The 13,172-nt window shown below is 38.6% G+C and overlaps 1 protein-coding gene across 12 annotated transcripts in view; it reads right to left on the bottom strand.

Annotated features, from left to right (window-relative positions):
* Positions 1–13,172, bottom strand: part of RBFOX2 (RNA binding fox-1 homolog 2) — a 535,783-nt gene that overhangs the window by 105,086 nt on the left and 417,525 nt on the right. For 8 of the 12 annotated variants that reach the window (XM_077452579.1, XM_077452576.1, XM_077452578.1 and 5 more), the window contains exon 5: positions 2,713–2,805. The exons of 3 other annotated variants lie outside the window; for them this stretch is intronic. In XM_077452579.1, coding sequence (XP_077308705.1) covers positions 2,713–2,805 — 93 coding nt within the window. Of the gene's footprint in view, positions 1–2,712; positions 2,806–4,218; positions 4,267–13,172 lie in introns of all 12 variants that reach the window. One more of the 12 variants, XM_077452577.1, reaches the window with a different exon arrangement.

The raw sequence follows: 13,172 nt of genomic DNA, 5'->3' as shown, positions 1-13,172 counted from the left end.
TATTAACGCAAGGGGGCCGAATAATTTTGCGCGCCCCACTTTTCATTTTTTTTTATTCGTTAAAAAAAGTTTCAAAAATCCAATAGATTTCGTTCCACTTCACAATTGTGTCCCACTTGTTGGTGATTCTTCACTAAAAATAAAAATGTTATATCTTTATGTTTGAAGCCTGAAATGTGGAAAAAGGTTGAAAAGTTCAAGGGGGCCGAATACTTTCGCAAGGCACTGTATATATACACACATACATATATACACACACACATACATACACACACAGTTGAGTACAAAATATTCGGTCGGAAGTCTTACAGTTCTCATTGGAAAAGTTATCACAATCCCTTACAAGCCAACGAACTGGGAAAAATAGATCATAAAATGATTCATGTGCATACATTTGGGCATTTAAACTTGTTTTACTAGAGTTTTTTTTAAAGTGCCACCGTTTACCAGACTTTTGTCTTATACCAGAAGCAGGGAAGACAATTTGATATCTTAAAATGCAAGTTCACCTTTACAGGAAATCTGAAAGGTTTGAAACCCCCAAGCCATATCTTTGTGTGTACGGACAAGACGCATTCTAAATTGGTTAGCACCGTCAGAGATGGATCCTGATTGGTCAATGTTGTCTAGCCTGTTCTGTCAGCACTGCAAGGAGAGAAGAAACCCCCTGACCGGCATTGGACACTGGTACAGCAGGATTGGGTCCAGTGTAAGGTCATTTTACAGATTTTCTGTAATGGTGAACTTGCACTTTAAGATACACCTGCTATCTTCCAAATGCCCATTTCCTTTAAACCTTGCAAAAATGTCCTTTTGCTAATTGGGTGGAGACTTGTCGTTTTGCAACAGCTGGAGGTCCACTAATTGCATATCCCTGCACTAGTGGAATGACAATGCTGGTGCCAGCAAAACAGAACATTTTAAACCTTTGGCAGGACCATTTTTTGGACAGTTTTGGAAGCTCTACCAGAATAGACACTATTCTGGATGTGTTCATCTCAAATAACACAGAGCTTTTAACAAATGCTCATATCAAAGCAGAAAAAAACATTTATTTGGAGTAGATTATGGAAGGTATAGTACATGTCAGGCTATTGTTTTAGTAGGCACCTAAACATGTGTCCCTATTGAAAGATATTTCTTCAACACCAGTGCCAATAGTAACTAACCAGTGGAGAAAAAAAGAAAAAAGGGTGGAGAAAAGGTATTCATATAGACAGACAAGGTTTATATGCCTTCTTTATATGTAGGTTTAAGGTTCTAGATAGCTGGCAGAAATTTTGGAATTTTTTTCCCAACCTAACGTGGTTCTGTAATATCCCGACATATATTAAAACAAGTTTATGTGTTTGAAAACCAGTATCAAAGCCAAAAGAAAACAAACCATTATTATACTGCAGTTTATTAATCCTTAGATGCAAATGCTGCATTATTTAGGCTCTTTCCTTCATTTTCACCTGGTGACCCCGCAAGTGTTTTTCAACAAAACAAGCTCTCCTGCTTTTGCACCATGCAATTTCTCGCAACCAATTTTTTTTTTTTTTTAAAGATTTGTGGGGTGCCAAGGAGAATGAATGCCAGTCCCTTTTCTACAAAAGTGCAGTATTTCGGTTGCAGGAATAAAGCGATTTACACGCTGTCCCACAGTTGCAACAGTATAAACCTAGCGTATTTTGTCTAAAAACGCAAATAGTTTAGTGATGGAGAATCTATTGATTTTCTCTTGCCCAGTTCATGGGCTAAACAAGAGAAATCAAAGTATATGGCTAGCTTTAGAATATTTCTCAACTAAAAACATTCACTTAGCAATAGTAGGAAAATATTGCCAAGAGCTATGGGAAACATTAGGAGACTATTAATAGTGCTTTATTAAATACTTGACACTGTCCAAATTTTTGCACATGGCACATTTTGTGTTTCTCCCAGTCTTAATTTAGGCAACTAAAATATGACAATGCATCAAATTTGCTAAAAAATTTTTTTTAAATTTGGCTTCAAAATGTTGCTATTTTCTGGCCACACACACACACACACACACACACACACACACACACACACACACACACACTTGTTAATACCCTACACTACTATTTAGATCCCTGGGCAAATTGGCTCATTTTGCTGAATTACAAATTCTATGCGGAAATGCTCTTCTAAAGTTTATGCCTTGAAAAAAAGGACACTTTTAAGCAATATTGTTTTAGATCATAAAAAAACTCCTGCTCAAAATAAGTGCACTGGTGGCTTAAAGAGAATTATTATTTTTTTTGGGTGGTGTGTGTTATGTCAAGTGTTTTATTGCCAATTATATGTGCTGATTTAAATATAATCTAGTACAGATATATATCTATAGCCATCTCACTTCAAATTATCCATTGTGAAAGATGTTGATGTGAATGAGAGGTACTAAAATGTTGTGTAAAACGTGGGAGATGTAGGCAATACAAATATTACCCAAAATATCAAGTGGACATGAGCACACACATTGAGAACAAAACAGACACAAAAGAAAAATAAGGGTATAATACACAAGTAAAAAAAAAAAGAAAAAAAGTGAAGCAGAATTGTAAGCAAGCATTTTAGAAGGCAGTGATGAAAACACAGAGCCATTTAAAGAAAAATAAAGGATAGAGATATAGAAGTGAAAGAGGAAAGAGCGGGGTGCAGCTGCTGGCATTTTGCAATCTTCCAGTTTCAGGTAAAGACATGCACCTCGATTTTTCGCCCCTCAATCACCGTGCTGTGCAATTTCTCCCGGGCCCGGTCAGCATCCGCGCTAGTTTCAAAAGTTACAAAACCAAAACCCTGCGTGCAAAGGGGAGACATACATGCAAATCATTAGAGAAGGGAAGGGGGAAGAACTAAGAGAAGGGCCAGGAAAGGTGAAAAGGGGAGCACAAGAGAACATCAGCCGCCAGAGAGCCAGATTTGAAACTTTGGGGGGATGGGAGGGGAGAAAAATTACACAAAAAAATTCATTTGTTTTTTTTATTCTCTTTTTAATTTGGCAACAGTGAAAGGTCAGAAAACACAGAGCACTAATCTGTCATTGATGCTGCTTAGACACATGCAATGTGAGGGGTAGTGACACCAATTATATCTTGAGGAAAAAACAAAAGAAAAATCTAAGCCTAACCAATTTTACGGTTTAAGCCAATGTTCTTTTAAAGCCACAATGCTGAATGAAAAGTCAAAGTAAATATTTATCCCTGCTTTAATACTTCCAAGTCATAACTGGATGCTGAATGGGTACAGGTATTTAATGATGCAGTACAACACTAAACTAGCCCAACTTCAGTCAAAAATTTATATAATCTCTTTACAGTTTTGTCAGATTTAGATTTTAAATGGAATCCTTAAAGTGTGCAAACTTCCAAAACCATAAAATCCTAAATAAAATAAGATTTCCTCTATGCCAATCAATCATCTTTTACCAATGCATGCCCGCCAGGATATGAGGCCTCCTGAAATTAACCTTCAGAATTGTTTCTCCAAGTTTAGGAAATGCACTTCTAAAGGGTGTTTTAAACTTGGAGAACTGCTTTAAAAATTATTAACCCGGTGTCGAGAATGTAATTTTGGTTTTGCATCAATATAAAAATGTACAGATAGGTTGTCGCAGTTGTTAGAATATCTTGAATATAATCAAATGTAGCTTTTTAAACCCTGTTACACAAGACAGGTTGGAGAGGGCGCATTCCATCTGTCAGTGTGAGCAGAGCAAGAAGTATACAATACAAGTAAGGAAGAGCACTGGCTTCAGGCCCTTTGACACAGTCTTTGATGCCAACAGTTAGTTTCTCAAGACTGATTCTGTTTTTTTATTCTAGCAGTGTGCCATATTATAAAGCAATATTAACTGAATATATCAGCTCCAAGCAAAGGATTATATGGGAAAAAAAATAAATCTTAAATAGGGACAGAAGTGAACTATGAAATTAAACCTTGCAACGTACATATATCTAAAATCAGTGAATTCATATGATAGGGTTAAGTATAAATATTTCTCTCTACAAACTGAAATACCAGTTCCCATTGGCAAACTAATTATGCTTGTATCCAGCTAAAAAATGTGGCTAAAAATAGTTTTTTTTGCTGCAAAAGAAAAACAAAAAACAAAACAAAACATATGTATAAAGAATTAAAATGGGCAAGTAAATAAAAAGGAAACAGAATATGAACTATGAATATTCCCTGTCTGATAAAGTAAAAATTTACCATGAAAACTGTAAATGTTAATTTATAACGGAGAAGGATTTCCGCTTCCTATGGACTGTTCAGAATACAAAATGTTATCAAAAAAGACACAGATCAAAAAAAAAATAACAGTTGGACAATTTTGTTTCAAAAGATATTGCAAAAAATGAAAAACAAAATTCTAAATGTTGTATTACATGAGAAATCAAAGGGGTCTTCAAGGTCATAATTTTCAAAAACAATGAAAAGGTGTAACCGCCCGTGTTAAAAAAGGGCAGAATTTGCGATTATTTTTTATCAGCATAACCCTTAGCACTAAAAACCATACAGCAATGGCAGCTGCTATACTTCTCCATGCATAGCTTCCAATTTAAAATTTGTAATGAGCATTACATATTTTGTAGCTCATGTATTTTAGGGACTCATTAAACTTATTAAAAAAATGCATTTAGCTCTCTGATGGCTTCTGTGGCTACCACACCTTCACCATTTTATTGGCCAATCCTGCATGCTTTATGAACAATAGTATATTTACATTTTCACATTATTGCAATATCTTTTGAAAATACAATGACAAATTCAATAGGTCTAAACAAAGTGCTGCTCTCTACTATAAATGCAACTCTTTCTTGCATAACAGAAATATGAATACGCAGCACAGCTGAATGTAATAACCTTTTATAGTCAAATCAGTGCAGTTTGGGAATTAATCCAAACCAAAGTAAGAGAAGAAATGGATAGAGCTTTTCTTTAACCCTACACTGTCAAGATGTGAAAGCTACCATTGTAGCTGTAACACCTATACCCCCATAGCTGATGTAGCGGTTTATATTTCAAAAGTTATACAGTGTTAATTATACAACATGACACAAAGCAGAAGCTAAAGGAACCAGTAGTAAGCCAGTTCATCAATTAATCACAAAATGTTATTTTCAGACAGCAAAAGGGCAACAATGATCAAAATGCTGCTTGATGGAAGCATCACAAAATATATTGTTTGTTAAAGGGTAACAATTACACAGCTGCTGCATTCATATTTTTAAACCCTCAGTTTGATGGTGAAAACTATACCTAATGACTGTTCCATTCCATGTCTTTCCTACAGACCTTTTTCTACAAAATATAAATTGCAAACAAAGAGGTTTAAAAAAAATAGGAAAGATATCAGGTGTGTTCAGTTTATTATTATAAATTGTAACACCAGGGAGTGAATAAAAATTTTTAATTTCTAAACCCTGTTTGCAGAGGAAGTGATGTGGCAGACACCAGTCAGCAATATTATATTACCCATACTGCTTTCAGAGGGAAATGTAATAAAGCTTTGTCTGTGGAACATTTTGATCTATTCCACATTTTACAGTATACTCAATTCTTGCAGAACCTGGAAAGAATCAAACTGCCACGTATTACATTTGCTTGCTTGACATAACTCCAAAGAAGAAAAAGAAAAAGGAGCATCAAGTTAAAACTGCTAACTGTATCCATTTTTACTCCACAGCTGGTTTTAGTTAAGTTTGTTAAAACATACAAACCTAGTGACTGCCATTGTGGTGTATATAAAACAAAACAAAAGCATTTGCTCGCATTTTCTGACAATTTGTCTTAAGAGCTCAAACTGCTAAGAGTTCTGATGAAAGGTCAAAAATGAACATGCTTAACGTGAATAATAGGTATGCACACAATCATGTTTAAAATGTTAAATTATCAAGTTTATGACAATTAAAATTCTAACTATATACTTTGGGTGGATATATCAGACAATAAATATGGCCAGACAGAGTTATAAAAATAAATCAACCACTTGAAGGGCTGTCAATCAACTGGCTACCATAAAAATGTTCGGCTCAGCTTTTTTGTAATGCACATTCTTGCATCTACTTGTTTAAAAATAAATAATGTATTTTAGGATCAGGTTTTTAGGGTTTGTATGTTAAAGTGTATATCCAGCTAAAGATTATTATTATTTTTTGACCATACACAAATCTTTCATTCAGCCTTTGGGGCTGAACAAAAAAGGATAGACAATTTCTCCAACCATGCCATGGCACAGATGGATGAATCTCCTGCTGTAGCTTTTGCATTTTTACAGCTGGCCCCATCGGAATCTCTGGTTGTGTGAAGCCTTTTGGCCAATTCAAAATATAGCAGATAACAGAAAATCTTTTTTTCAACCAAACATCCCCCTTCCCCCATGAATGCCAAAACTAGCCATAGACTATGGGATATCAGGTTCTGACAGGTCAGATCCGACCAAGCACAGTCTGTGTCAGAGCTTACATATGTGATTAGAAAATGAGTCTCTCCCCCCCCCCGTACATAAAACATTGCAAATGTTTTCAAGACATTAAACAGACAACTAAATTGGCTTTAAAAAAAAAGCAGATCTTCACCCTCAAAACAAACTTCCCTCCTCTTCACCCCTCTGCTACACAAACATTACTTTTTTTATAATTAAAAGATTTTGCTCCCCCCATGCAGGCTCCCAGAAGGCATAGCCTTTCAGTCAGAAAAGGATGAGTGGTGCAATGGTAGGCCAGATGATGCCTGTAGCTGCAACCACTTCAAACCCATGACATATGTACATTAGCAGGGGCAGAAGTGGTTGAAGCAGAGATGTAGCCAAAAATAAGTTTCCCATTAGAAGAGCATATTTCAGGGCCTGATTTGCCCTCAATTTCGATCAATCCCCTGCAGTACTTCTGTAACACTAGATGTACTCAGACTTCCTAGTGAGGCGACAGTCCGTGTCATTCAACCCAACCGAGTCCAGGTAATTAAACATCCACCCGTTCGGGGGGGGGGGGCTTATATACTGCACTGGCCACCACCTACACATTATTAAGCGAGTGTCATGGCTGTAGGAGAAGAGGAAATACCTGTAACCTCAACCCCATGAGACCAGTCAGAAAAACAAAAAAGGTATGTGGTATATGTTACAGTTGATGTTTCTACCTATGTTAACCACTTGACCTCTGGAAGATTTAACCCCCCTTCATGACCAGGCCATTTTTTGTGATACAGCACTGCGTTACTTTACCTGACAATTGCAGTTGTGCGATGCTGTGCCTAAACAAAAATGTCCTTTTCTTGCACAAATAGAGCTTTTTGGTGATATTTGATCAAAACTGCAGTATTTATTTTTTGTGCTATAAACAAGACAATTTTGAAGATTTTTTTTGACTTTCGGCTATAAGAACACATCCAATTAAAAAAAAAAAAAAAACCCACACCACATTTCTTCAAGTTAGGCTAATATGTATTCTGCTACAAAAAAATCTCAATAAAGCGTATATTGATTGGTTTGCGCAAAAGTTATAGCATCTGCAAATTAGTAGGGGATATTTTTATTTACAAATACCTTTCTGCCTGTGTACCAAAGCATCCTCGGGTTCCCGGCAGACAGAGTCCACCGTACCCACTGATCAGCTACTGCCCGCCTCAGACCTGAAGTGCAGGATCACGTACTAGGTATGTGATCCTGCACAGAGAACAGAGCTGCATTACCTATATCTAAAATATATATTTTTTTTTAATTACCGTCGGGAAGCAGTTAAATTGGATTGATAAATAATTCCCTTTAACCCTTTCACTGCCAGGTCCATTTGGTAAGCATGTGTTTACCAGCCCCCTTCCTTTCCTAGGTGAACATAGTGAGCATTCATTACCGATTGCTCACCATGTTCAGCTGTCACTGTGGCATAGTAAACAGTGTTTACTATGCCACAGTTTATGAATGAATGGGAGCCGCTATTCAGAGGCTTCCATTCATTAGTATTGCCTCTAAGGCTGCAGAGAAAGGGACTGAACTCTTCAGTCCCTTTCTCAGTCAAAAAAAATAAAAATAAAAAGACAGGTTTGTTTAGATCCCTGATGTCTCTTTAAAGACACAGCCACTGCTCCCGACTTGACATCCATGTGGGTGTATGTCCCTGAACTCACACTGTCTGTGCTTGGGTCTATATACCTACACCCACATGGATGTTAGATATCTCCTTGCAGGTGCTGTGTCCCATTTGACATGAATAGGACTGTCTGCACAGGGATGCACAGAATCATTGCAAAGTCACCCAGTGCCCAGGGCAAAGATGCCAAATTGCTGAGGGCCCGGTTGCAGAAGGGGGCCTGCCAGCACCACATACGGGAACTCACTGGGCTGATCCAGACACTGCTCACTTGCAGTATGGCCCTCAGCAGCGACCATCTCTTACAGGCCCAGCAGCACACACAATGGATTATATGGAAAGAGGGCCCAGCCCAGCCCGGGTAGAAGCCAGCATGGGAAGCTTTGCAGCAGGTAAGCCGGTGAAGTGTGGAGGTGCGCACCATGCCCACATGCAACTTCATTATGTGTTCCACGCACTGAAACTGCTGCTGCAAACCTTCTAGTGTACCCAGTCGTTCCCAGATAGGCCGCTGCCTCCCTATGAGTCTCTTGCCTTGGTAAACAGTGCCTGCCCAGAACGGCAGATAAGGAGTCAGAGGACACGCCAGCCACAGCAGGGTGCCAGCCAGTGACCCATCTACTGGAACACACTGGGCTGGTCCAGGCACTGCTCACGCTCTCAATATGGCCTGCGGCAGCAGCGAGCATCTTTTACAAGCCCAGCCGGGCCCCAGCAGCGAGGGTAGGAAAGTAGGCCCAGCCCAGGAAGCTTTGCAGCAGGTCCAGTGTGCGGAGGCATGTGGCACACCCACAAGCGTCATTACGCGTTGCACCACGCACTGGTCCTGCTTCTGCAAACCTTTTAATGTACCCAGTCCCTGGATAGGCCGCCGCCTCCCTCTGAGCCCCTCGCCAAACAGCGCCACCAAAAACAGCAGAAGGAGGAGTCTCAGGCCTTTTAGAGTTGCCTGCTTCTTTTCCTGAATTTTGTTTATTGTTGAATGTGAAGAGATTGTGGGAGGATCCCAGGGAAAACGAAAACTCCTTAGAGATACTCTACTATGAGTGCATTTATACTATTTTGTTTTTCAAGTAGATTGGGTTAAAAAGAAAAATTATATATATTTTACACAGACACACACACAGTGGCTATATAAAGTCTACACACCAGTTAAAAAGGTCAGGATTCTGTGATGTAAAAAAAGTGAGACAACGATAAAATCTTTTCACAATTTTTTTCACCTTTAACATGACCTATAAACTGCACAGTTCAATTGAAAAACAAACTGAAATCTTTTGGGGGCTAAAAATAAAAGTTTAAATATTGTGGTTGCATAAGTGTGCAATAAGCACATTCAAACTCATGTTAAATATGAGTCAGTACACACCTGCCATCATTTGAAGTGCCTCAGTTTAACCAATAAGAAAGTTCAGCTGTTCTAGTAGGTCTTTCCTGACATTTTCTTAGTCGCATCCTACAGTAAAAGCCATGGTCCGCAGAGCTTCTAAAGCATCAGAAGGATCTCATTGTTAAAAGGCATTTCCAAAGCATTAGATATACCATGAAACACAGCGAAGTGGCGAAAATGTGGCACAACAGTGACATTACCAAGAACTGGACATCGCCAAAATTTATGAAAATACAAGAAAACTGGTCAGGGAGGCTGGCAAGAGGCTTACAGCAACATTAAAGGAGCTGGAGAAATATCTGGCAAGTACTGGCTATGTGGTGACAATCTCCAGTATTCTTCAGGTCTGGGCTATGCGGTAGAATGGCAAGACAGAAGCCTTTTCTTACCAAGAAAAACATCCAAGCCAAAAGCATGTGGGAAAATGTGTTACTGGTCTGATGAAACCAAGGTTGAACTTTTTGGCCATAATGCCAAAAGATATGTTTGGATTAAAAACAACTCTGCACATCAACAAAAGAACACCATACCCCTTAGTGAAGCATGGTGGTGGCAGCATAATGCTTTGGGGCTGTTTTTCTTCAGCTGGAACAGGGGACTTAGTCAAGGTAGAGGGAATTATGAACAGTTCCAAATATCAGTCAATATTGGCACAAAACCTTCAGGCTTCTGCTAGAAAGCGGAATATGAAGAGGGACTTCATCTTTCTGCATGACGACCCAAATCAACAAAAGAATGGCTTCACCAGAAGAATAATGTTTTAGAATGGCCCAGCCAGAGCCCAGACCTGAATCCAATTGAAAATCTGGGGTGATCTGAAGAGGGCTGTGCATAGATGTCCTTGCAATATGACAGATTTGGAGCCTTTTTGCAAAAAAGTGGGCAAATATTGCAAAGACGAGATGTGCCAAGCTGATGGACTTTTACCCAAAAAGATTGAGTGCTGTAATAAAATCAAAAGGTGCTTCAACAATTAAAGTGGCTGTAAACCCGAATTTTTTTATTTATTTTTTTATGTCATAATGTAGAGTATAAGATTTCTTATCAATGGAGCCCAGTCTTGCCGCAAAGAGTTAATCCAGCTCTGAGCAATCCTCTTATTGTTCAGTGAGATAAATCTTGACAAACAGAAAAACTTTGTCAAATCCTCCCCCTTGCTGTGAGTGACAGGTGATTTACATATCTCATGCACTAGCCTGAGAGACATGTATTTTTTAATTCCCTCCCACTCCTTGCTTCTGCTGCTCTGCCAGAATTTGATGTTCCTCACCTCAGCATAAATGGGCATGTGGTTACGACAATATGCATATTGATAAGGGGAGTGTAGAGGTGGGCGGGGAGTCTACTGACATCACGACTCCGCCCACCCACAGAATATAGTTTTTCGGGTCTCATAGCAGACAGAGGGGAGACATTTGACAGGTAAGGATACATGCAGGAGGCATGTATATGATTATAGATAACCCCTATGGCAGTAGTTTAGAAAGGATGACATTGGGTTTACATCCACTTGGGTATGCACACTTATGCAACCATAAAATTTTAGTGTTTTATTTTTACTTCCCTCCACTTAAGAGATTTCAGTTTGTTCAACTGAGTTATACAGTTCATAGGTCACATAAAAGGTGGAAAAAGTTCTGAAATTATTATTTCTTTGTCAAATTTTTTACATCACAGAAACCTGACATTTTAACAGGGGTGTGTAGACTTGTTATATCCACTTTTTACAAATAGATAGAAAAAGCATAATTCGTTCCAGAAACATGCTTGTAATCCAAAGCAGTTTTATACCAAAGCAAATTTCCCCATATGAAAAAATGCAAACTCAAATGATTTGTTCCACAACCATTCATTCATGTGTAACCATAAAATGCCCATCCACAAATGGAAGCCTCCACAAGGGGATTAGAAGCAAAATCCAGCAGGAGCTACACAGTATTAAAGAGAAGAGAGGTGCCTCTAAGTGTAGCAATATGTTGCTAGCTGTTGTATCTTTATTAAATGCGACCATATTTCTAAACTTAGAGGTGCCTCTTGTCTTTTATACTCAGTTGTGACATGACGCTGCTTGTATATTAAGTTAAAATGTATAAAAAATAAAAAAAAATGCTAGTCTTGCAAAACTCTCTCAAACCAAGATATAGAATATATATATACACACACACTATATATATATATATATATATATATATATATATATATATATATATATATATATATATATATATATATATATATATATATATATAGGGCTCGACAAAACCCGGGCGCCAGGTCGCATTTGCGACTAGAAATAGCGGCCTGGCGCAGCACAGCTGGGGGTATCCTGTCTCCGTGGACCCCCCCAGCGTGATCGCGTCGGGCCGTTCCGCCGGCGGCCGGTAATTGAGGCCGCGGCTTTGAGGCCTTCTGCGGTCCTATGATTCCTTCTGGAATCTGGCGCCCTCTTGTGGTGGCCGTTGGCATGACAACCAACAATGTTAATGGAGCTTTCTCTGCCTGTTTTTCTATTACCTGCCTATCTCATTCCCTTTATTTAGAACCCCCTAAACATTATATATATTTTTTTTTATTCTAACACCCTAGAGAATAAAACGGTGGTTGTTGCAATACGGTCTGTCACACCGTATTTGCGCAGCGGACTTACAAGCGCGCTTTTTTTGGGAAAAATAATTCATTTAATTAAAAAAATAAGACAACAGTAAAGTTAGCCCAATTATTTTTTATATTGTGAAAGATAATGTTACGCCGAGTAAATTGATACCAAACATGTCACGCTTCAAAATTGCACCCGCTCATGGAATGGCGACAAACTTTTACCCTTTAAAATCTCCATAGGCGACGTTTAAAAAAATTCTACAGGTTGCATGTTTTGAGTTACAGAGGAGGTCCAGGGCTAGAATTATTGCTCTCGCTCTACCGATCACGGCGATACCTCCTATGTGTGGTTTGAACACTGCTTTCATATGCAGGCGGGGGGGGGGGGGGGGAGGGGGGGGCGCGTTTAAAAAAAAAAAAAATTCTTTCTTATTTTAAACTTTATTTTTATTTTTTCACTGTTCTTTTAAAAAAAAATTTGTGTCACTTTTATTCTTATTACAAGGAATGTAAAAATCCCTTGTAATAGAAAAAGCATGACAGGTCCTCTTAAATATGAGATCGGGGGTCAGAGAGACCTCAGATCTCATATTTACACTAAAATGCAATAAAAAAAAAAAAAATTGTCATTTGAAAAAAATAAATAAATAAAATGTCCCTCTAAGAGCTATGTGCAATGACTTGGAGACAGGTGTGGGGGGGCCATCTTCCCCTCACTCGTCTCCATGTCAGGCTAGGGACAGGTCCGGATCGCCGTTACCGACCTGGCTCCTAACTTTTTAAGCTGGCTCCTAGATTCCAAGCAAATTTGTCAAGCCATATATATATATACACATACACACACACACACACATATATATATATATATATATATATATATACACATACATATACACATATACACGCATCACAATTTTCTTTTGACTGTAGGATAGGAGTACCACCAGTGGCAGCCCATCCACTAGGGATGCACAGGCGCCGCTGTGCCGGTCAAGACACAAAGAGGGGTGTTTGATTGGACACAGGCTGCGTTTGATTGGGGTTTTTTCAGAACTTGTTTGTGCCCCCCCCAAAAAAAAAAATTT

This window comes from Lithobates pipiens, unplaced genomic scaffold, assembly GCF_037356315.1.
Source record: "Lithobates pipiens isolate NorthernLeopardFrog02 unplaced genomic scaffold, aLitPip1_a1.2 Scaffold_23, whole genome shotgun sequence".
NCBI lineage: Eukaryota > Metazoa > Chordata > Amphibia > Anura > Ranidae > Lithobates > Lithobates pipiens.
Note: the sequence above shows the minus strand (reverse complement) of the source record. Positions and strands in the feature narration are given on the sequence as shown.